This window comes from Hydractinia symbiolongicarpus, chromosome 3, assembly GCF_029227915.1.
Source record: "Hydractinia symbiolongicarpus strain clone_291-10 chromosome 3, HSymV2.1, whole genome shotgun sequence".
Classification (NCBI taxonomy): Eukaryota; Metazoa; Cnidaria; class Hydrozoa; order Anthoathecata; family Hydractiniidae; genus Hydractinia; species Hydractinia symbiolongicarpus.
Window position 1 is genome coordinate 29,333,807 of NC_079877.1, and position 23,117 is coordinate 29,356,923.

At 33.6% G+C, this 23,117-nt stretch overlaps 1 protein-coding gene across 1 annotated transcript in view; it reads left to right on the forward strand.

Annotated features, from left to right (window-relative positions):
• Positions 1 to 397: 397 nt before the first annotated feature.
• The window catches only part of LOC130636719 (uncharacterized), a 57,164-nt gene continuing 34,444 nt past the window's right edge, over positions 398 to 23,117 (forward strand). Inside the window, exons 1-19 of the mRNA XM_057446539.1 lie at positions 398 to 744; positions 916 to 1,018; positions 5,260 to 5,347; positions 6,449 to 7,158; positions 7,807 to 7,931; positions 8,478 to 8,606; positions 14,085 to 14,459; positions 14,785 to 14,956; positions 15,192 to 15,467; positions 15,557 to 15,685; positions 16,334 to 16,518; positions 16,749 to 16,862; positions 17,453 to 18,271; positions 18,755 to 19,239; positions 19,325 to 19,478; positions 20,055 to 20,502; positions 20,784 to 21,415; positions 22,248 to 22,395; positions 22,853 to 23,076. Of these exons, the coding sequence (XP_057302522.1) occupies positions 675 to 744; positions 916 to 1,018; positions 5,260 to 5,347; positions 6,449 to 7,158; positions 7,807 to 7,931; positions 8,478 to 8,606; positions 14,085 to 14,459; positions 14,785 to 14,956; positions 15,192 to 15,467; positions 15,557 to 15,685; positions 16,334 to 16,518; positions 16,749 to 16,862; positions 17,453 to 18,271; positions 18,755 to 19,239; positions 19,325 to 19,478; positions 20,055 to 20,502; positions 20,784 to 21,415; positions 22,248 to 22,395; positions 22,853 to 23,076 (5,386 nt within the window). The 5' untranslated portion in view covers positions 398 to 674. The remainder of the gene's footprint in view (positions 745 to 915; positions 1,019 to 5,259; positions 5,348 to 6,448; positions 7,159 to 7,806; positions 7,932 to 8,477; positions 8,607 to 14,084; positions 14,460 to 14,784; positions 14,957 to 15,191; positions 15,468 to 15,556; positions 15,686 to 16,333; positions 16,519 to 16,748; positions 16,863 to 17,452; positions 18,272 to 18,754; positions 19,240 to 19,324; positions 19,479 to 20,054; positions 20,503 to 20,783; positions 21,416 to 22,247; positions 22,396 to 22,852; positions 23,077 to 23,117) is intronic.

Sequence of the window (23,117 nt, forward strand, 5' to 3'; positions counted from 1 at the left end):
TAAAAAAACGTCAAGCGCCACAAAATGAAAATCAGTTAGGCCTTTTTATCTTTTTTGCGAAAAAAAATTTGTTCCCTCAAATTTATGGTACACGTTCATTTTTTCTGTCTTGTTGTTGATTCACGTGACAAAATAAAATTTAATATTATAATATATATTTAAGAATGTTTCCCAAAAGATTTACAATATAATTTCCTTGACGAAAATGGAATGTGAATCATTATCATTTCAGACTTCAGCTATCTTATTTTCGTACGTAACACAATGGTTGCTAGGTAAAATATTGATAAACATTTGACATTTATTGTTCTTTGTGAATTAACCACAAGGATTCCATAATGGTAGAAAACGATAGTTGAAAATATATTATAAAAAATACATTATATATTATTAAAGAAACTTTAAAAGTGAATATTCATTCATGTGGATAAAAACAGTTATTGGAAATTAAACGAGAATTAACGGGTAATCGCGGATGTGTGTATGCGCCATTTCTTGTGTTGGTAAAAAAAAAAAACTGTATATTTTTTAAAAATAACAAGATATATTTAATATCTAGCTAACTATAGCTAGCTAGCTGGGTACATAACTCATTCAACTTAAAGCAACTAAAGGTTATGTTCTCCGGCTACTAAATATACGTACTATTGATGGAGTAGTAGATTGATATTTTTATGGAAAAGTTACGTTTTTGTATGATATTTTTGTTATGGTTTTATGTATGCGTGGATATCGTGGAAAGTTGTAAGTAGCCGACTAACTTTGTTCAAACCTTTTCTTAAACTAAATAAAACGCAGTTGCAATTTTTATAAAAAATTAAGTTTTCTTGAAGTATATTTCATAAATTTTTGATTTTAATAAAACATTTTTTGAAAACAAACAACGTCACTAATATTTTAAACTACGTATTTTAGCTTGCAACTGTTCAGAAGTTGTCTCTGCAGGATGTGATCCAGGAAAGTTCTTCACAAACTATAACGGATCATGGGCATGTTTTAACTGTCCTTCAGGGCATTAGTAAGTGTATAGCTATACTAATTTTTATGTTTGAAATTAACTTTTTTTGAAAACAAACCTGGATTTTGAAGTAAAAGAGTAATCTGAAACCAACATGTTGAGATGCTAAAAAGCGGACCAGCTTGAATGCGATGTCTTCCGCAGATATTTTGCAAGCCGTATGAAGAATAATTACTTTGTTTCTTACTTTGTTGCCAACGTGTATTTTATTGATATTACGGTCTGTTATTTGTATATGGTTATTTTTAAAAATGGCATCCTCAAGGTGCGCGTTTATGTAAACAAAACAAATGAGAATTACGATTTTAATAAAATGAACAATGTTTTGTGAATTGTACTAAAAGTTAAGTTAAGGTGTAATATCAGGTCAAGAAAATCTACAATTTCAGAAAATATTTCTAACTAAATGTTGCTAAACACATTGCACAGAGATATAAGTTGACATTTCAAAATAGCTGCGCTAGAATAGCTTTTGTCAAAACAGACCTACTTCATACTATAAACTTTAAATTCTATAATTAAAATACATAAAATCAAAGATTAGAAAAAAAAATCATTCCAAAGATTTCAGAATGACAAACTTTACCCTGTATGAAATTTTGACAAATAAATATCCAGTCAGCGTCTTGACTAAATGTTTGTCTCTTGTCTTTGAGATTAATATACTTTACTGTTAGAGACAATCTGTGATAATTATTATATGGTTGTAGTTTACAAAGGAGTATAAGGGTTTAGCTGTGTTTTGTGTGGATAAATGTAATTTTCCGTCTATTGGTATATTTAAAAATACAAAATGACATTATGAAGCAATAAAAGTTTTAAAATTATTTTGTAAGAAAGTTTAAGAATGATATTTACTTGCAGTTTTTTTATTGCATATATAAATTAATATTTTGACACCATCTCTATAATAATGCAGAGTGTGTCTGTCTGTAACAGGCAAAGTGGATGTGCTCATTTTCCTTTGAGGTCACGGAAATATACATGTCTCAAATGTTAAAGTTTGTGACGTTACGCGCAATAACAATACTTTAACGTCAATATCAGATAATAAATTAATGAAGCCATTACAGTGCACTTTAAACTTTAAGGCCAAATAACTTGGAAACAAGGTGGTTACATCAGTCTTTTTTTAACGCATAGGTAATTAGGGACCACCTGGAACCGAAATGGGTAAGTTTCCCAAACCTGAATCGGTTTCGGAATGGACAGATTTATGACGTTATCAAAAAACCTTTAAAACAGAATATCTCTGCATCCATTTATCAAAGGTACATCATCCTATACATTTTCTCAATAAGCGTTTTAAGATCTATACGATAAATGGCTATATATAAATATATATACAAATTGTGTATTTCTTCATGTCCTTGCTGATGTCAGCAAATTTTTTAAACCCTTATACCTCGTCGAAAACATATAATCCTATACATTATTTTTATGAGCATTTTAACTATTCACATTACAGGCAAAGAATAAACTATATTTTGCTAATTTCTTATTTTATCTACACTGTTGACTTTAGCAAAACATCTAAAACAACCTATTCTTTCATTGTCTGTGGATTTCTCCACAAGCTTTATCTACTTTAGATAAAAGCTGCCTATGAGTTATTTTATGTAAGTTTTAAAAATTGCAAAAAAGATATTTAAGTTTGTTTATGTTTTGCAATAAAACATTTTTTAATGTATTCTAATTAAAATGGTAACCCTATATGTTGGATTTGATTTTTAATACCATAGACACAATGTTACATCTTATCTCACCCATAAAAATGAAAAATTAGTAGATGCTCCATGTTATTCTTAAACAAAGCTTTTTCTTTCAGATCTTGAGACTGTGGATTTTAGATAACTGCCAAACATATTTCATTACATTATATACTTTTTAAAATTTTTCAGATTGTACCCAGAGTGACTGTTATAATCACAGGGGTTTTCTTGTTTATTGTTTTTTGTATTTTAAATTTTTGTAAGCAACTTAGGATTTTTGTCACATCTCAAGTTGCTTATTTTTAGTCAATATCTAGATCTTATTAAAATGGTTGCTTAATTTTATTCAACTTGTTTTCATAATTTATGTAAGAAAGGACACAAAAGAAACAAACCACATTTTTTGTAACAGTGGGTGTACAACAGAATTTTATTGTAGTTTCTTTTGTTTTAAAAGTACGTCTCTTTCTATTTTTTGTTGCTTGTGCTTTTTTATGGTAGCTGAGAATGGTCAGCCAATCTGCTAAAAAATCTTTTAAATTGTGGAGAAACCTTTTTTTAACTGTCAAATCTTTTTAACTGTCTTTTTAATTTGTGATTAAGATCAGTCCCAAAAGCCTTGTTTCCATGCAATGTGCTCTGAGTGTTGCTTTATACTGTCTGGTACTAATTTCTTGTAAATGAAGATTGTAATCAAAGACATTTTCAAGCTGCAACTGTAATTTCAAGCTGCAACTGGTTCTTTTAAAATCATTTTTTATATTACTGGGTTGCTATAAAATGGCATAAAGACAATAAATAGTTGATTCTGTTATCCATGTCAGTCCTCGAAATTAGCCCACAAACCCGTCGGCAGTAAATAGCCGACGACATAGTCATTTGCAGCGGCAATTCCTCTGCAATAATTTGCCGACACGAGAGAGTGAAGCGTCTGCAATTTTGAAAATATTAATTTTTGAAGCTTCATTAGTCTTAACAACCCTTTAGATATCAGTCTCTTTCAGGAGAGGCGTCCGATCGCACACGCACTCCTTGCACACTCCTAAATTGTTTCAGGCGTGTGATTAATCGCACGCCTGAAAATTTAGTTTTTAAAATCAACCTATAAAATCCATTTTGTAGCGTGCGATGGCCTCGAAAAAAATTTTGGAGACTCGTCAAACAAAATTTCCGCCACATTTTGTCGGACAAAACGTCCGATAGATTTTTGTCTTAGAATTATTGAATAGTCCTGGTCCTTTTAATCCACGAGCAAGCCTATTCATAGCCAACCTGACCATCCTAGTTAATTCATTGACACCTGACTTAGTTAAAAGAACTACGTAGACCTAAATCTCTGTGGCCTGGCCACTTCGTCGTTGGTAACCAGGTCTTACACAAGAAATCCAGCCATGTGCTCCTTAACTAATGCGAAGGTGTATGCCGACGGAGCACAGATGAATTAAGTCTGCAAAACTGCACTTACAGGCAAAACAGACATTTTATCGTGGATTTAATTGTAGATAATTTCTTCATTTGACAAAGCAATTGGAAACCCTAGCTGGTCCAAATTTAATGGATTTTCTTTATGCCGCAAGTGTTATTTAAGCAACTTTAAAAACGAAACTCATGTGCGGTAAAAAACATTTGTTTGCATAAGTGTTGTTAAAATGTAGCTGATGGATAAAGATTTTTTGTAATTTGAAAACATTAAGTTTATAAAAATGACAGTATAGTCATGCATACTATTTCGAATATGTAGAAAAGAAAGTTAAGATTGAGAGAGTCGCTATACGTAGACACTCGATCATCGTATTTGGGGTTCACGATTCAAAACGTCCCCCACATTTCTACCACAAAATTAGCGCACAGCAAAGATTAGCCTTGGCATTTTTTTGCCGTCGCGAAATGAAACCGCGCCAGCAATTGCGACGGCAATTGCCGATTGCCGACACTAATTTCGAGGGCTGCATGTGCAGCCGGTAAAATTTAATTACGTCCAAGGTTGTTTCTAATTTTCCACTGAGAGGACGTTGTCTCCCATTTTTTTAAATTCAACATGTGATAAAAACCATTATGTTAGCACCATTAATACATTTCCTGTCATTTTCTTCCTTTTTTCTTCCTTTTGCCTTACATGTGTTGTAATGTCCTTGTTTTTGCCTCTTTTAGTTTATATATATTGTCCATCTTTCTTTTTTAGGGTAGGCACCTCTGCTTAAGCTTAAGTTTTGATTTCCTGTCACTAGTAAATTCAACATATGTAACACCTTTATAAATTTATAACTTTGTAATTATTTTCTACTTGACAAATAAATTTACTTATGTATTTTACTTTACTTTATTTGCTTTACTTACTGGGTACACCCTTTAAAGTTCAAATATTGGATGTACATACTTTCAGGTACATATTTGATCTGTGCATATAAATATTGGTTAACATGATCACAACAAAATTAATGTGCATAAAATTGTATGACTCCTTATAGCTGTTCAAATAGACTGTATTTATGTAATTATTTTTTATTATTAACATTCCTTTTCATTTAGCTGCCCAGGTGGTGTAGAATCTGCCATTCCTTGTCAGTCAGGTTTTTATAATGACAAAGTTGGTCAAAGTGATGGAAATGCTTGCAAGGTATTAAATGATTTAATCTCTGGCTGTTCGCATGTTATTTTAATAAAACTTACAGATACATAAAAGACTTTTACCCATAGTGAGAACACTGGCTCTATTTCCTTAACTGCAACATAAAATTACAAAAGCATATATCTTCTGAATAAGAGATAATTTCCTATCAAATACTGAGAATGCATAGATATTAATGAAACTTTTTTAAGTTGCTGACTGTCGAGTCTAACAGGTACATGCATTTTAATATAAAGACTATTTAATGGTGTCTCAGTGTAACTTTTAAAGGTTTGGTTCAGTTGTTATATCAAAAAAGTTGCTTTTATTGCTTTTTCTGTTGTGCTTTCTTATTTTTACACTGTCATAATATCTTAACAATCTATTTTTAAGAAAAAAGCAGACACTGTTTGAGAGCTCACCATGTCCAGAATATTTACTCTTTGTCTCCACATTTATAATGCTTTTACCTTTAGTTTTTTAAACATTTAAACATTTTGTAAACAATAAAAAACTTTTTAAAGATATTTATGAAATAGGCATGGGCATATAAATGACACAGAATATCGTCTATACAGCAGCAGGCGATAAAATAGAAAACCATACTATTTTTTCAAGTAACCTCTGTCCTCTTTTGATTGTGTCAATGTTTTAAAATCCAACACATGAAGGCAAAAAATTTCAGATTTAGACTGTTTTTGCATTCAGAACACATAATTTTACACAGTAACATTTCTTCAGCCCTTTAAGCTCTATCCAATGGCTAAAAACATATTGAATCTTGGTTACCCATAATTTGTACCTACAAAGAAGACCCTTTTCTAGTACCTAGTTGAAAATATTTAATGACTAAGTTGTATATGCTTTTATAACAACATTGCTGAAAACTTTTCAGGACAACTCTGCTGGAGCCATCCATTTGCGATCAGAACAGTTTATACAAATTAATTTTTATGAGTGTCTGAACATTACAAAATTTGTTACACACCTCATAAAAAGCAACTTTTACTCATGATGCGTGAGACAGAAAAAATGTTTAAATGTAAATTAAATACAGACCGTCAAATGCTATCAAATTTTATGAGTTAAACAAGCTTTTATTCACTTTAGGAATGTCCCTCTGGTTACTACTGTCAACAACGTGGCATTTTACCAGAGCCTTGTCCACTTGGATTTTACACCAACAATACGGGAAGAACAAGCTGTATAATTTGTCCCGAAGGCTACAGCTGTGAAGTTTCTTCTTTTAAGCCTGTGAAGTGTGAAAGTGGGTACTACAGTTCTCAGGGCAATATTACTTGTCAAGCATGTCCAAGTGGATACTATTGTCGAAATGGTTTACCACCAGTGCAATGTTCTATTGGTGAATATTCACCACACTTATCTGAAAACTGTTTAAACTGTCCCAGAGGCTTCAAATGTCCTGCTTCAGGCTTGTCATCACCAGTCATTTGTAGTGATGGTTATTACACAAATGTAGAAAGACAATCTTCATGCATGCCATGCGAACCAGGTAGAAGCTGCGCTAATAAAAATAATTCTGAAATATGTCCTGCTGGAACATTTAGTCCAAGTGGTGTTCTTGGTTGTATGCCATGTGGTAATGGAAGTTATAGTCTTGAAGAAGCTTCGGCTTGCATTCCTTGTCCTGCTGGGAAATCTTGCTCTGATTCTTCACTACCACCACAAGACTGTCCTGTTGGGTATTATTCTAACATTGGAGACGGCATTTGTAAACTATGTAATTTTGGATATAAATCCATTGGAAATGGCACAGGATGTGTACCATGTGATGCTGGGTTTTACTGCCCAAACCCAAGGTATATGTATTCTGCAATTGAATGCAAGCAATAATGGTAGCCTGTCTAATAGAATTTATTTCCTGTTTGGTAATATTGTCGATGAAAAATTCAATTTGCTGGCTTTATGTCAGCAAACTGTTTTAGTTGGAAAATGAGAGCAAAAACTTGAAATTCTGGAAGTTCAAGTTATTACCAAAACTGCGTATGAATGTGAAATGAATCAAGAATCATTTTAATGTCAGCATTTGCCTCTGCAAAGTGCCAACAGGAATTAAAAAGCTAAAAAGTAGATCTGATAAAAATTAAGGTAACTTTTAACATGCCAGAAAATAGAAAACTTCAAAGTCTGGTATAAAAAAAAATTCATTTTTTAATTTATGATTGTTACTTCTAAATAAAAAATAATTAGTTAACTTTTTGTATCACACTTGTACATGATTTATTTTTTAATTTGCTGTACTCAACTAAAAAACTAGAACTAGAAAACTTTAGTAGTGTTTCTTTAATTGGAGTTATAGTGAAGTCATCAGCGTCAGCACAATGTTCTAATTGTGTGAAACCCTGGAATTAGACAAAAAAATAACAATTTTTCTCCCATCCATCCCAAAATAAACTTGTTAAAGTTATAATTCTGTCTTTCAACTTAGTAATTCTTTTCTGTTGTAGTTATCGAATGGTGCCATGCCCTGCAGGAATGTATTCTTTAGGTGGAGCTATTTCAAATTGCACTGCCTGCCCTGCAGGTTTTGCATGTCCAAATGCTGCTTCAAGCCCCATTGCTTGTGCTGGAGGTAAGGAAAGTTAACATTGTAAAAGTGATGTTTTGCATGTAGAATTTCAAATTGTTTATAAAATTCATTCCATAAATAACATTTTCTGTAAAAAAAACACAGCTTGATGTATTAGAGGAGAATTAACGAAAAAACTTATATTTAAAAATATTCTTTATGAAAATAACATGAAATAAAGGTTTTTATATTTTCACATTTTTTATGTCCAAATTTTATGTCCAAAAAGTTTAATTTCATCAACAGTAACCATCATTATTAACAAAAAAGCCAAGCATGAACTAGTCAGGCTGATTTTATATGTCTTTAAGGCAAAACAATAAAAATTAACAGACAGTTTTTTGTTTTTTTCTTAATTTGCTTGTTCATTCACTACCATTTGTTTATTTCCATTCTCCTATATTGTGAAGAAAGTTAAAAAATTGTTTTATTCTATTTCAAAAATCTTTAAATGACCCAAACACTTTTACACATAAATAAATATTTTTTTGTTAATTCATTATTGTATGTTTCTCAAAGATTTATTTCCCATCAATTGTTTTCTTTAAGCTTCTTATTCGACTGGTTTTGCTACGTCATGCCAAACATGTAGTGCTGGTTATAAATGTCCAGGAAGAAGCTCTATAGAAGCATGTCCTTTTGATGAAATCAATGGCTATACATACAGTACTGATGCAGGTATTATCACAGTGTTGTTTTTTGTGCTTTTTGTTACATGCTTTATGCAGGCTTTGCAGGAAGGTCCATTTCGGTGGTGAAATAAAATTTCAGTTTTGTCTCTTTTCTAGCAATGTTAACATGACTTCAGGCAAAATTAAACTCATTTTAACACCAAAAGGAAATATTTGTTGAAAATAGGCACTCTTGCCGTAAGAACATTCTAGAACCTTGTGTACTATCTAGAAATATAAGGGACATTGGAGAATATTCCAGAAATAAGATAACTATACTAGAAACTACTAATAGTAAATAGAGAACAATGTGCTAAATATAGAACATCTGGAATATACTAGAACATTCTAGAGTATCTTACCTTTAATATATAAATAGGAGAACGTCTTGTAAATTTTAGAGTTATAGAGTCATAAAGTTATTGGAGCAGTCGAAGCAACTCTGCAAATATATAAAGTTTACATTTCAACAGGTTATGGGCCCAGTCTATGCCCAAGAAGATTGAATATTTACAGAAATAATATTCAAGAAGAAGAAGCCATCTTGTGTGTCCGACGAGTTTGTTTTGATTTTGGTTTGGATTGGTGTAAAGTTCGCACGAAAAATCGTATTGTGGAAACCTGAAACGGATTATCCGGATTAGTTGAATACGGAACAAATGGCGATGGAAAGCACCAAAGTATTGATAAAACCATTGAATGGAACAAACTATGCTACCTGGAAGGTACAGTGTAGAATGGCGTTAATCAAAGATGGACTTTGGGGAATTGTTGATGGAAGAGAAAATGCTCCAACTGAAGAGAGAGAAATTCCGAAATTTAATTTGCGTAGAGATCGTGCGTTAGCAACGATTGTTTTGTCGGTGGAACCAACGCTGTTATACCTGCTTGGACCAGATCCAGAAGATCCTACTGAGGTTTGGAAGAAGTTGGCAGACCAGTTCCAAAAGAAGACATGGAGTAATAAATTGACACTACGCAGGAAGTTGTATGACTTGAAGTTGAAAGATGAGCAATCTGTTCAAAAGCACGTTAAAGCTTTGACAGAAATTTTCGATGAACTTGCAATTATTGGAGACCCGTTGGATGATGAAAGTAAAGTTGTTCATTTGTTAGCAAGCTTACCAGACTCGTATGATATGCTAGTTACAGCTCTGGAGGCTAGTGCTGAAGTACCGAAGCTTGAAGTCGTAACTGAACGATTGTTACACGAGGAAAGCAAGCGGAAAGATAAGGACACTTTGGAAACGAATGTCAAAGCAATGACATCGAATCATGGAAAGCCAAGAAAGGGACCCAGATGTTATCACTGTGGAAAGATTGGTCATGTGAAACGATATTGCAAAGAATTAACGAAGAAGTTCGAGAGACAGACTCCTTTGACGTACAGTAAAAATCGAATGAAGCCGCAAAATGTGTGTACGGCTGAAGAAGAAGAAGATGATGACGAAGAAATCATCAGTTTAGTTGCTGAAAATACTTTGGCAGTCAAAGGAAAAAGTAACTGGATAGTTGATTCAGGCGCAACATGTCACATGTGTAACGAAGAGGAATTGTTCGAAGAAATTTCGTCACTTGAAATACCACAAGATATCACTGTCGGTGATGGATATTCAGTACAAGCAATTGGAAAAGGAACAGTAACCTTGGAAATGAACATTTCAGAAAACAGAAACGTTGTATGCAAGTTATCTGATGTCTTATTTGTACCACAACTTTCGTACAATTTACTTAGTGTATCAAAAGCTGCAACAAATGGAAAGAAGTTTCAGTTTGAAGATTTCAAATGTGACATCGTGGATGCGAAACACGGAATCATTGGTACAGCAACAAAGCATGGCAACCTTTACTATCTCAACTGTAATGGATTGAGAAATTCAAAGAATGGAAAGCAACTGTGGAAAAATCGACTGGAATTCAGATAAAAACGTTTAGAACTGACAATGGTGGAGAATATACATCCAAAGAGTTCGAAGACTATTTGAAGAAAGAAGGTATTCATCATGAGTTGACAATTCCGAAAACACCGCAACAAAATGGAGTTGCAGAGAGGATGAACAGAACACTCGTGGAATCTGTAAGATCAATGTTAGCAGATTCAAAGTTACCAAAACGATTTTGGGCCGAAGCCTTGGCTACAGCAACGTACCTTCGTAACCGATGTCCAACGACAGCAGTTAAAGGGAAGACACCCTTTGAAGTATTAACTGGAAAGAAACCAAATGTCGAAAATCTACGAATTTTCGGATGTGATGCGTATGCTCACGTACCAAAAGATGAAAGAAAGAAACTTGATTCAAAAACCAAGAAGAGTGTATTTCTTGGATACGGTGATGGAATCAAGGGATATCGTCTATATGACAACGACAAGAAGAGAGTCTTTTACAGCCGAAATGGGACATTCAATGAAATCTGTGGTGAATTGAAAGACGATCGTGACATAGACGAACCAAAAGTAGAGATCGAATTACAACCTCGTGAAGAAAACACAGATAATCAAATACAGGAGGAGAAAGAGCGCCAAGTAAGAGAACGACGGCCTCCTGATCGTTACGGAGAATGGATATACATCACTCAAGAAGAAGATCCAAATACATTTTCTAAAGCAATCAAAGGACATGATGCAGACAAGTGGATGCAAGCAATGGAAGCCGAATAGGATTCTCTACACAGAAACGAAGTATGGGAGTTGACTGAATTACCTCCAAACAGAAAAGTTGTTGGCAGCAAATGGGTATACAAAAAGAAACAAGACTCTGATGGGAATGTGGAACGATCCAAAGCAAGATTGGCTGCACAAGGATACAATCAAAGATATGGAGAAGATTATGACGAAACAACTTCTCCGGTAGTGAGATTCGAATCAATACGAACATTGATTGGATTGGCAGTCAAGAAAGAACTTCACCTACATCAACTGGACGTTGGAACTGCATTTTTGAACAGTGAACTTAAAGAAACCATATATATGAAACAACCAGAGGGATTTGAAATTCTAGGAAAGGAACACTTGGTTTGTAAACTCAAGAAAAGTATCTATGGATTGAAGCAATCATCTAGATGTTGGAACGAAGCACTTGACAAACATCTAAAGAGTATGGGCTTCAAACAATCAAACAACGATCCTTGTATATACACGCTTGAAACAGATGAAGAAACATTCATAATCGCTGTATATGTTGATGATATCATACTGGCCGGAAACAATCAAAAACGTATTGATGAATTTATCAAGATGATTGGAGATAGATTCGACATCAGAGACATGGGGAAGATGAACCATTTTCTAGGAGTCAAGATGGAATATTTTAGTGCAGGAAGAATTTGGATTGGACAACCAAGTTACACAAGAAATCTACTCAAGAAGTTTTCAATGGAGAATTCCAAACCTGTGGCAACACCTGTAGAGATTGGAAGCAAACTCATCAAATCAAATGAAACAGATAAACTCCTTGATCCAGAGATGTATCAATCAGTAGTTGGACAGTTACTTTACCTTTCTACGAGAACACGACCAGATATCGCTTATGCTGTGAGCAATGTTGCCAGATTTTCATCAAAACCGTCACAACAACACTGGATTGCCGTTAAGAGGATCATGAGGTATCTCAATGGAACAATTGATTATGGTCTTTTGTACGAAAAAAATTCAACAATAGAAGGATTTTCTGACGCAGATTGGGCTGGAGATTTGAATGATCGTAAATCAACTTCTGGATACGTATTCATGATGAGCGGAGCAGCAATCAGCTGGAACAGCAAGAAACAAACATGTGTAGCTTTGTCAACTGCAGAAGCCGAATATATTGCATTATCAAAAGCCTCACAGGAATCGATTTGGCTACGACTACTTTTAGCAGACATGGGAGAAAAGCAGCCAAACGCAACAATCATCAATGAAGATAATCAATCAGCCATCGCAATGACAAAGAATCCTCAATTTCACGGACGAGCCAAACACATCGATATGAAATATCATTACGTAAGAGAGCAAGTTAAATCAAACCAAATCCAATTGAAGTACTGTCAAAGTGGAGATATGATCGCAGATATAATGACGAAAAGAATCGGACGAGTACAGTTTGATAAGTTGCGAACGATGATCGGATTGAAGAACCTTACGGACTGCGAGTGAGGAGGAGTGTTGAAAATAGGCACTCTTGCCGTAAGAACATTCTAGAACCTTGTGTACTATCTAGAAATATAAGGGACATTGGAGAATATTCCAGAAATAAGATAACTATACTAGAAACTACTAATAGTAAATAGAGAACAATGTGCTAAATATAGAACATCTGGAATATACTAGAACATTCTAGAGTATCTTATCTTTAATATATAAATAGGAGAACGTCTTGTAAATTTTAGAGTTATAGAGTCATAAAGTTATTGGAGCAGTCGAAGCAACTCTGCAAATATATAAAGTTTACATTTCAACAATATTTTACCCTCGAAATATTCTTGTCAACACAATTTAGCCAAAATGAAAATATTTTGCATGTGTACAAAGTTTTGACACGTGTACAGTTCACACAAGCCTAATATAAAAAAACGCCATGTAAACACAATGTTTTTATATCGGTTTGAAATCTCATTTTGGGTAAATTTCATGTCAGGTCCATATAAAGACCTATATATACCTTAATTGCCACTGTCCTCATTCGCAAAAATATGTTCTCGCTGATATTTGTCAATTCTGTCTAACAAAATAGAATTCTCTCAAAATTGAATTTTCAAAATCCTTGTTTTTAGCAAAAATTGGGAGAAGTCATTGTGTTTGTGTAGATTCACTAATTTTTGACCCGCTGCATTTTGTTTAGAGGTCTTAAAAACAGAAATGACATTTTCTTTCTTTTCTCTGTTTGAGACACAAACTTTGATATTAATTCTCTTAAAAAAGCATGTAGAATAAAACATTAAACATGCTATATTATATAAATAGAAATTTGCTAGTCACAAAAATATCTTCTTGTAAAATTTATTGAAATGATCCATTCGCGAAAATAAATCTTCCTAAAATCTGAAAAAAATTAAAAAGTCAGAATTTCTAATAAAAATACAATATGCAAAAGACACAAGGTTAGCTATACACATCTATTGTTTAATATTTTAATGTTATTCACGATCTATCGTGACAATCACGATTAATAGTGACGATCGCGATAGCATCGTTATTTTTTTATTAATCGCAAAGCTCTTTGTTAACATTTTTTCTATCGCCATGGTCACGATAGGATCGCGGATCGTTCGTGTTGCACATGATACACATTCACGATGTTATGTGTCCTGATTGCAGTACTGTATTCGCTAAATCGCGAAATTAAATTCTTACAAAAATGCATGTTGTAAAGGTACTACTAATCTTATGCCTATAAACCAATATATTTTAGGAAAGAGGTGCTTCCGAAAACTGTATAATATTATAACTAAATCTTGTTATTTCGTAATGCTAATGATGCTTTACAGTTAATTTTATGAAATTTAGATGACACGTGTAAACCTTGTCCACAAAAAGCCAGTGGGCAAGTGTGTATCTCACGTTTTGTGGTACCTAAATCATGTCAAAGTGGTGAAACGATAATAGCAAATGGGACAGGTTGTGCTCCTTGTTCTGCTGGTTTTCAATGCCCAGCTCCTGGTTCTGAAATGACACAGTGTCCAGATGGATTATGGTCACCTCCTGGTGCAACAAGTTGTCAAACATGCACTTTAGGCTTTTACTGCCCAAATAATGGATCTATTCCTATACCATGCCCTACTGGTACTTATCGATATGCTCCTGCCAGTACAACATGCCAACAGTGTCCAGGTGGATATCAATGTTCAAATCCTGCTGTTGCACCTGTTGCTTGTCTTTCAGGTACTTTAATGTTTTTTGTATTTTATTTCTGCATTGTTTATTTGCTTTTTTTATGAAGTGTTATGGTGATGTTGTTTTATTACCTCTGTTATCTTACTTTTGCGTAAAATACAGTTACAAATACAGTAAAATACAGTACGTCGTAACCTAAAGCAATGATAGATTTGATATTTAGTCTTATACATACTTAGATAAGTTCTATGTCATAAAATGTAAATGTTGAACAGCCTGAATATTATGCAAAAAATATTTAAAATTAGTTTTAAAACTCCAAAAATGTGCATAACCCACGTGTTATAAATGTATGGTTTTCATGTTGTTTTAGGCTATGTAAGTGGTCCAGCTTCTACAGCATGTCAAATATGTCCAGCTGGTTATGCATGCCCTGATGTCACTGACCCAACAAATAATACAATTTGCGATGCTGGAAAGTACTCGATCGCGGGTCAAATGGACTGTACTTCTTGTCCTGATGGTAGCTACTGTCCTAGCACAATGTAAACATTAATCATTTTTAACTTATCTATATCCATTTTCGAGATAACACTTATTCAATAATATTTTTTTAATACTTATTATTTTTATCTTTTTTTCAAATATCAGTGTTATGTTTTTGCAGTATCAAATTTAAAAGTAAAAGACCGGAAAGTATTTAAATAAATCATTTTTACAAAGCTGTTTATTATTATATATACACAAGTCGTTAACCCGTTTTAATCAATTTCTTTGTAGTACTGCCACAGTAACATCATGTCCACCTGGACACACCTCGAATGCAGGTGCTGCTGTCTGTACGCCTTGCCCTGCAGGATTTGAATGCCCCACCACAACAGCTTCACCTAGTCCTTGTCCTAATGGAAAGTATTCAACTGGTGGTGCTAGAAATTGTTTATCTTGTCCAGCTGGCTATATGTGTCCAAACAAAACATCAGCTACTGTTATAGCATGTACGCCTGGATGGTACTCAACTGGGGATGCTACATCTTGTACTCCGTGTGATGCAGGAAGGTATTTCCATTTCTCGTTTTATTTTTCTCATTTTGAATTTTTATGGTGTTTTTACTTTAAGTCATTTTCATTCTCTTAATTTTCTGCAGTTACTGTCCAAGAACAGATGACAGCAGCAAAGCTCCATGTGAAGTGGGTACCTGGTCAACATCGAATTCCTCCTCATGTACATTTTGCCCTCCAGGTTATGCATGCCCACATACTGATCAACCAATACAGTAAGATTACATTAATTTTGGGGGGTCCGTACGACTGTATGTCACAGCTCTTTAGTTTTTTTCTTTTTTATTGCACAAAGTTACTGATCAAAAAATAAATACTAGAATGTGACATTTTTAGATTTTAAAACAATTTCTAATGGTTTCGTTTTAAGTAAAAATCCAAAAATTTGGCTCAAAAAATAGGGTTTTTAGATTTTTCTTAAAAGTTTTTATTAATTTTTTCTATAAGTGGTTTAAACTGTAAGTATGGATTATTATTACAAATTTCGTATGGTCCTGTGTGCAGGTTATTTGGGTTGTTAGGCAACAAACCTAAAAAAGCCCAAAATTTTACATTATTTATTAAATGAGACTTAATGTCAAGACGATTTTGGATTTACTTGTTTCTTTTTTATGAACTATTAACTTAAGAACAGGTTGATTATTTACAAATTTCAGTTAGTTTCATGTTTAAGAAAAATTATGTTGCTAGGCAACAGGCCTCAACAAACCTCAAATTAACTGTAATTAAGGTTGTTTGCTTTAAAATTTACTGTTTCATTGTTCATTCTTATATTTGATAATTGCATATGATCATTAAGGTGTAAGCTTGTTATTACAGATTTTGTGTGTTACATACAACTTCGTATTTTTTTTTGTTCTTAGAAACCCATGTCCAAATGGGACATACTCTCTTGGTAAACAAGAAGTATGCAATAACTGTGATGCTGGTACATATTGTCCAACAACAAAGTCAAGACCTATAAAATGTCAAGCTGGATATTATTCAGTGGGTAAAGCAACAGAGTGCAAAAAGTGTGAAGCAGGATATGAGTGTTCTGACCCAACAGGTAAGCTTTTGCAAATCAAGTTGAAAATTAAGGGGAAGGGCAATAAGTCTGTCAGCGCATTTTTACAAGTAACCATTTTTACTTTCGTATTGATCAGTACAAGATTCAGAAAGAGTGTAATTTGTGCATCTACATGTTAGTAGTGTATAAAAAAAAAATTTTTTTTAATTAATTTAGGCCAAAAATTTCATTGCAAGAAAATTTTTAACATTAAATATAATTTTATTTAGAGGCTAACCCATGTCCTGTTGGAACTTACTCACAAAGTGGATGGACATTGTGTAGACCATGTGAAGTAGGCTACATTTGTGCTGCTGCTTCAAACAGTTCAACCCCCAAAGAAGGTAATTTGTTAACGTTATTTTGATTTGCTATTTTGAACTGCATTTTATTTTTGCTTTACTATCTCTCTATTAAAATCAAGTAATAACTGAAAGATAATTGTACTTGCCAAAAAAATTGTGTAGTTAAGACAAAAGTTCTTCAAATTAATTTATTGAATCATCAGGTAGTGTCTCACTGCAATATTTATAATTAAATTCAAATTTTCCCTTTCTTTTTTTCCAGTATTCCCAGTATCAATTCTTTTTTACTATTTCATATATAGTTTTATTGCTCCAAACTCTTTACTTAAAAATTTTATAATAGCACTTTTCAAGAGCAATTCATGCAATCTATAGAGAGTCTAAATAGTTGTATTGGACTATAATTTTTTTTATACAGAAAAGAAGTGTGTTCTTGTATGGACATATTTATTAATTTGTTATTTGTATTAAATAACTCGGTAATGTGTGGAAAATATAGAAATAAAATAACTGTGCATACAAGGCGGGATTAATATGCATTTCTGGAAAACAAAACCTTATTTTTCTAAACTGACAAATGTTTTTTACATAAAGATGTGATATGTTTATTGTGTCATGTGTTTTCATAGGTCTTTGTTCAAAAGGTGGTTATTGTGATGGGAAAACCTTCTACCCGTGTCCTCCTGGTACCTACAATGATAAAACTGGATCTGTCAGTTCAGCAGCTTGTATAAATTGTCCACCAGGTTATTATTGCACTGGTCCTGGAACATTTAACTACACTTCTTTTCATTGTAAGACTGGATATTACTGTCCTTTATCCACTCGATATTGGAACCAATTTCCATGTCCGGCTGGGTCATATAATCCAAACATGAGTAAAACTTCCTTGTCAAATTGTTTGCCATGTAAGGATGGCTCATATTGTCCACAAGGTTCTGAAACATTAACACCTTGTCCCAGAGGTTTTTTTTGTCCAAGCAGAACTGGATCTGGTACAACATTTGCCTGTCCAAGTGGTACATATTCAGGCAATGAAGGTCTCAAAAGCTCCACAGAATGTATTAGCTGTCCTGAAGGTGCTTACTGTCCTGCGGGGACTGCTAGCAGACCAACTATAGAGCCAATCAAATGCCCTGCAGGGACATATAATCCTGACACCAACGCTGGTCATCGACTCAATTGCAAACCATGTGATGCTGGTCGATCATGTCCTGTTAGTGGTTTAAATTCATCAAGAGATTCCTGTCAAGAAGGACACTATTGTCCACCTGGTACTATTGTTAGTATTCAATTCCCATGCCCTCCAGGAACTTACACCAATGCTACAGATTTAAAACAAGCTGAGGATTGCTTGCCATGTCCACAGTCCTATTCCTGTGGTTGGGGTACTGGTTTTCCAACAATACCCTGGATGCCATGCCAAATGGGTCATTACTGTCCTGAAGGTATAGAAGTTTACTTTCTGAGTTATGTAGTTTTATTCACTATTTGTCACAAGCACTCCACTAAGCTAATGCTGTTATAAAACTAGCTGAGGTCTAACCTATGGAATATCTTAACTTTTATGATGCAACTTATTTCAAGTAGAACATAAATGTATCTTGTTATAGAAGTAACACTTCTCTTCTTAATAATAACACTTAATAACAAAAATTTTCTCCACCTTATAAGTCCCTGAATTTGCCATTTTAGTGGAAAAACAGCCTACAGGAAATATTGATTTTTTCCTAAAGTTTTATAGATTTCCATATATTAATTAATATATAGATAAATTGTTCTCATTTTTTGCTTATCGTATTTCTAATAAAGAAAAAAAGATAAGTAGCCTTTGGGTTGTTGATGATGAATTAAATTTTTATACACATTCTGTATAGTGTTGATTTAACACTTATTTAGCATTATAATTTTGTTTATTTTTTATAATTCAGGAACCTCATCACCTACTAAATACCAGTGTCCTGCAGGTACATACACAAACAGTTCTTCTTTATGGCATCAAGATCAGTGCACAAATTGTGAGCCACGCTATTACTGTTTGGGTGGAGAATCAAGACCTCGTGGTCTTTGTCCACCTGGGTACTACTGCCCTGAGAAAACTAAATTTGCCGAGGAGTATCCATGCCCCAATACGACATATAATCCAGATTATGGCTTGCACAATAAATCTCAATGTAAACCTTGTACGCTTGGACATTTTTGTGAAAAAGGAACTGTGAAACCTTACGAATGCCCTCTTGGTACTTACATGCCCAATGGACATAACGAAACATCATCATCTGTTGTTGGGTCTCCTGCTGGATACCAAGATGACTGTCTAACATGCACAGCTGGATACTATTGTTTGAATGCTACTATTTTACCTAAACCATGTGGAAAAGGTTTAGTAACAACGCCTGGACAATCTGTTTGCCAGGTAACTTAAGTTTCTCTTTTTATATTAATTTTGTTTGTTTTAAATAACTAAGTTTTTTTGTCATGTTTTTATGTTTTACTTATAGCCTTGTCCAAAGGGATACTATTGTGATAACAAAACCACAGCAGAATCTGACATGAAAGCTAATAAGAAATGTCCAGGTGGTAAATACTGTTTTGGCAGCTTAACTGATATTTCAGAGGCTTCAGATTGCAGTGAAGGACACTACTGTCCCATCGGTATTTTGTTGTTGTTTAATCTTGCTTATTTATTTTAGAAAGTATTTTTTACAAAGAACTATGTATAAAGTAGTGATGTTAACATACCTTAAGGGTATTTTTTCTTTACTAAAATTTTAAAAAACATTTTACAGGTATTAATTTTTTGAATGATTGTCTGTGAGAAAAAAAACAATAATATATATCCTTTATGATTTTGGCACCATCATTAGAAAGTTGCTCCTTAAGTGAATTTCGACAAAATCCATGAAATAGTGTGAAAAATAAAGCTTTACTATTTGGTGCTATTAAATTATGGGAAGAAAATTTTCGGAACATTTTCAGTTATCTGACAAAAATAACAAATATTTTAAACATTTTTTGTAAGATCTTGACATATTGTCATTAGTCATGCTCTGCCACAAGGATATGTACCCAACCAACCTCATTGATTAATTCTTTTTCATTGCATAACCACCTCCCTGAACTCATATGATAACCCATTTGAAACATTTTATGTATTCTGAAAGTAGTGACAGGAAAATGATGACTATTACTTTATGAGAACTACTATTAATGTATTTTATATCGTTGTAGGTACTGAAAGGCAAATACCATGTCCTGTTGGAACATACAACCCTAACAAAAATGGTGATACAGTGAATTCATGTCTCCCATGTACTGCGGGTTATTACTGTGAAGACCAAACAGTAAATCCTACAAAAAAATGTTTGCCAGGATATTATTGTCCTACAAACATAACTTATGGTGTTTCTGCATTGCTCATTGGTTCCTATGGTGAAAAACAAGTTCCATGTCCCGCACAAACTTACAGTAATGTAAGTGGGACTAAAGACGTCAGTGAATGCAAACCATGTCCTATTGGATTTTATTGTCCAGAAGGAACAGATAATCCAAAGATATGCCCAAGAGGTTCTTACTGCCAAGATAATTCCGCTGTCCCAACACCTTGTCCTATTGGAACTTATGGAGCCAGTGAACAGCTGCATTATCGTGAGAATTGTACACTTTGTACAAGAGGATGGTTAGTATCTAAATTTTAGTTAATAAACACTATCACTCACCAATAAAAAATCATCATCTAAAGCACGGTTTTCATTAAAAGCTGTAATGTGTAGCAGTTCTTTGCAACTTGTAGAGATGCTATCTTTCTATGACTAGTTAATTCATGTCTTAAAAAATAACGCTTTTGGACTGACAAACAGTCAAGGGCATGTTTAATTTATTTTAAACACATAATCAATGACCCATAGAAAAACAAAAGTTGATTATGCTTGAGTAGAATGTAAATCTAAATTTCTTTAGGTATTGTGATGCCCAAGGCTTGTCAACTCCAAGAGCTCAATGTGACCCTGGTTACATATGTATCTTAGGTGCATATACTAGTACACCCACAGATAACAAAACTGGTAATATTTGTCCTGCTGGAGGCTTCTGTACTGCTGGAAGTTATCAGTCAAAACCATGTCCACCTACGACATATTCTAATACTACAGGAGCTACAAATGACAAAGACTGTCGTGATTGTGACCCAGGTTACTATTGTATGAGTGCAAGAGGTCCAAGTCCTGATGGGCCTTGCAATCCAGGATATTATTGTCAAAAGGGTGCTCGTTTGCCAAATGAAACAGAAACAGATCCAGGTTTTTATGCTCCAAGGGGTTCCTCTGCACAACGACCTTGTCAAGTTGGAACGTTTCAACCTTATAGAGGTCAAGGCAGTTGTATGCCATGTACAGCTGGTCATTACTGTGATACAACTGAAATGAACTACACAAAACCTTGCCAACCTGGCTACTACTGTCCCGAAGGTAGTGAGGTGCAACAGTTTTGCCCAGCAGGAACTTACAATAATTTCACAAGGCAAAATAGTTCTGATGATTGTACTGCATGTCCTCCTGGCAAATTTTGTGGAACAGCTTCTAGCAAACCATCAGGTAGGGAAAGCTATTGAATTTGTATCTTGAACACGTACATATAGTTCAAACGTAAGGTTAAAAATCGTATGCCTGATTATGGTGTGTAATTAGTGAAGTTAAAAAATGATAATAAAAATGCTAACCTTGTTCTTTTAAGACCAAGGTGTCACAGTGTATTCTTTTAGCATGTTATTGAGGATGGTTCCTAGGGTCAACAATTTAAATTCCTACACTTCTTTGCCCTCCATAAATTGTTTATGATGTATGGATATATCTAAGAAAGTATATTGATTTTCTTAATAAAGTTTTTTTGGAGATAACTCCAATTAGAGTAGAATGGGATAAGGATATTTAAGATGTTACAATACTACAATGAATAAAAAAAGATTTTTATTTAAATTACTAAAATAATAAAATAACATCTTAAAATAGATTTTTTTTTTTAAATTTTATAAGCATTCCAAATGCAAGCACTAATTATTATGCAAGCGCAGGTTGTATGGATCACCTCTAATCACAAAAATTTATTCTGCAAAAACGCATACACAGGCCTTCACAAAAATAATTTTTTTCCTAAAAAAAACTTTCTTGAAGGTATACCATCAATCCAGGTTAGATGATAGTAAGATAGAAGTTTTTGAATTAATTTGTTTAAAACTTTTAATTTAAGACTTATTATTTGAAGCTCTATGATACAAGTTCAACAACTTTTTCACCTTGGATTCCCCTTAAATAGGCGCGCATACTTATAAAAGGGTGCAGTAAATCACAAAAATTCAGTATACCCTAATTTTTAATTTGTTGTATATACGCTAGAATTTTTCTGAGAAGATAATATGGTCTATCATAGGTAATTGCCAAGCTGGTTTTATATGTTTTGGAAGAGCAGAATTTAAAAATCCAACCAAAGGTGTAACATGGGGTCGTGTTTGTTCTGCTGGGTTTTATTGTCCTGAAGGTACTCAAGTGGAAATACCATGTCCTGAAGGAACATATCGGTGAGTGTAAATTATTGTTCTTAGAGTTATTTAACGCTGCATTACGTTTTATCAGAGCAATAAATTGGAAAGTTTAGCAAAATTATTTTCTGACATATTCACCACTTTGATGAAAAATAAGATAAACATGCTGCTTTTTTAAATTTTCGGTGGTTGGTTTCAAATAAAATCAAACCTTAAACCTTTAATTAAATTGAAAATGCTCTCAATTCTTCAGTATAAAACTGTCCTCTTTCTCCATGTGTATTAATCTTTAATAAATATGGTAGCAGGCAACAAGCTAGTGTGCCTTCAATGTATTATACCTCTAAATGAAATTGTATTAAAAAAAAGAAATTATTGTTCACCAATCAACTCTTCAGTATTTTGATTTATTGTCTAACTCTGTGTGACTGAACTGTTAATCAACAAAACATATCAAATCTGTGGTTATTTAAAAAAAATTTTTTTAAAACAGAGGTGTCACTGGTGGAAAAGCGGAAACAGACTGCACCCAATGTGATGATGGCAAATATTGTCAAGGTCTTAATAACACAGCACCAAATGGACTATGCTCAGAGGGTTACTTTTGTAAACGTGGAAACAAACAAGCAAAGCCTAACAACTCAACTGAAGGAGGTCTCTGTCCAGCTGGAAGAGTATGCCCAGAAGGCACATCAATTCCTGAACAATGCCCAAAAGGTGACACATTAAGTTATGCAGTTCTTTGATATTCTCAAATT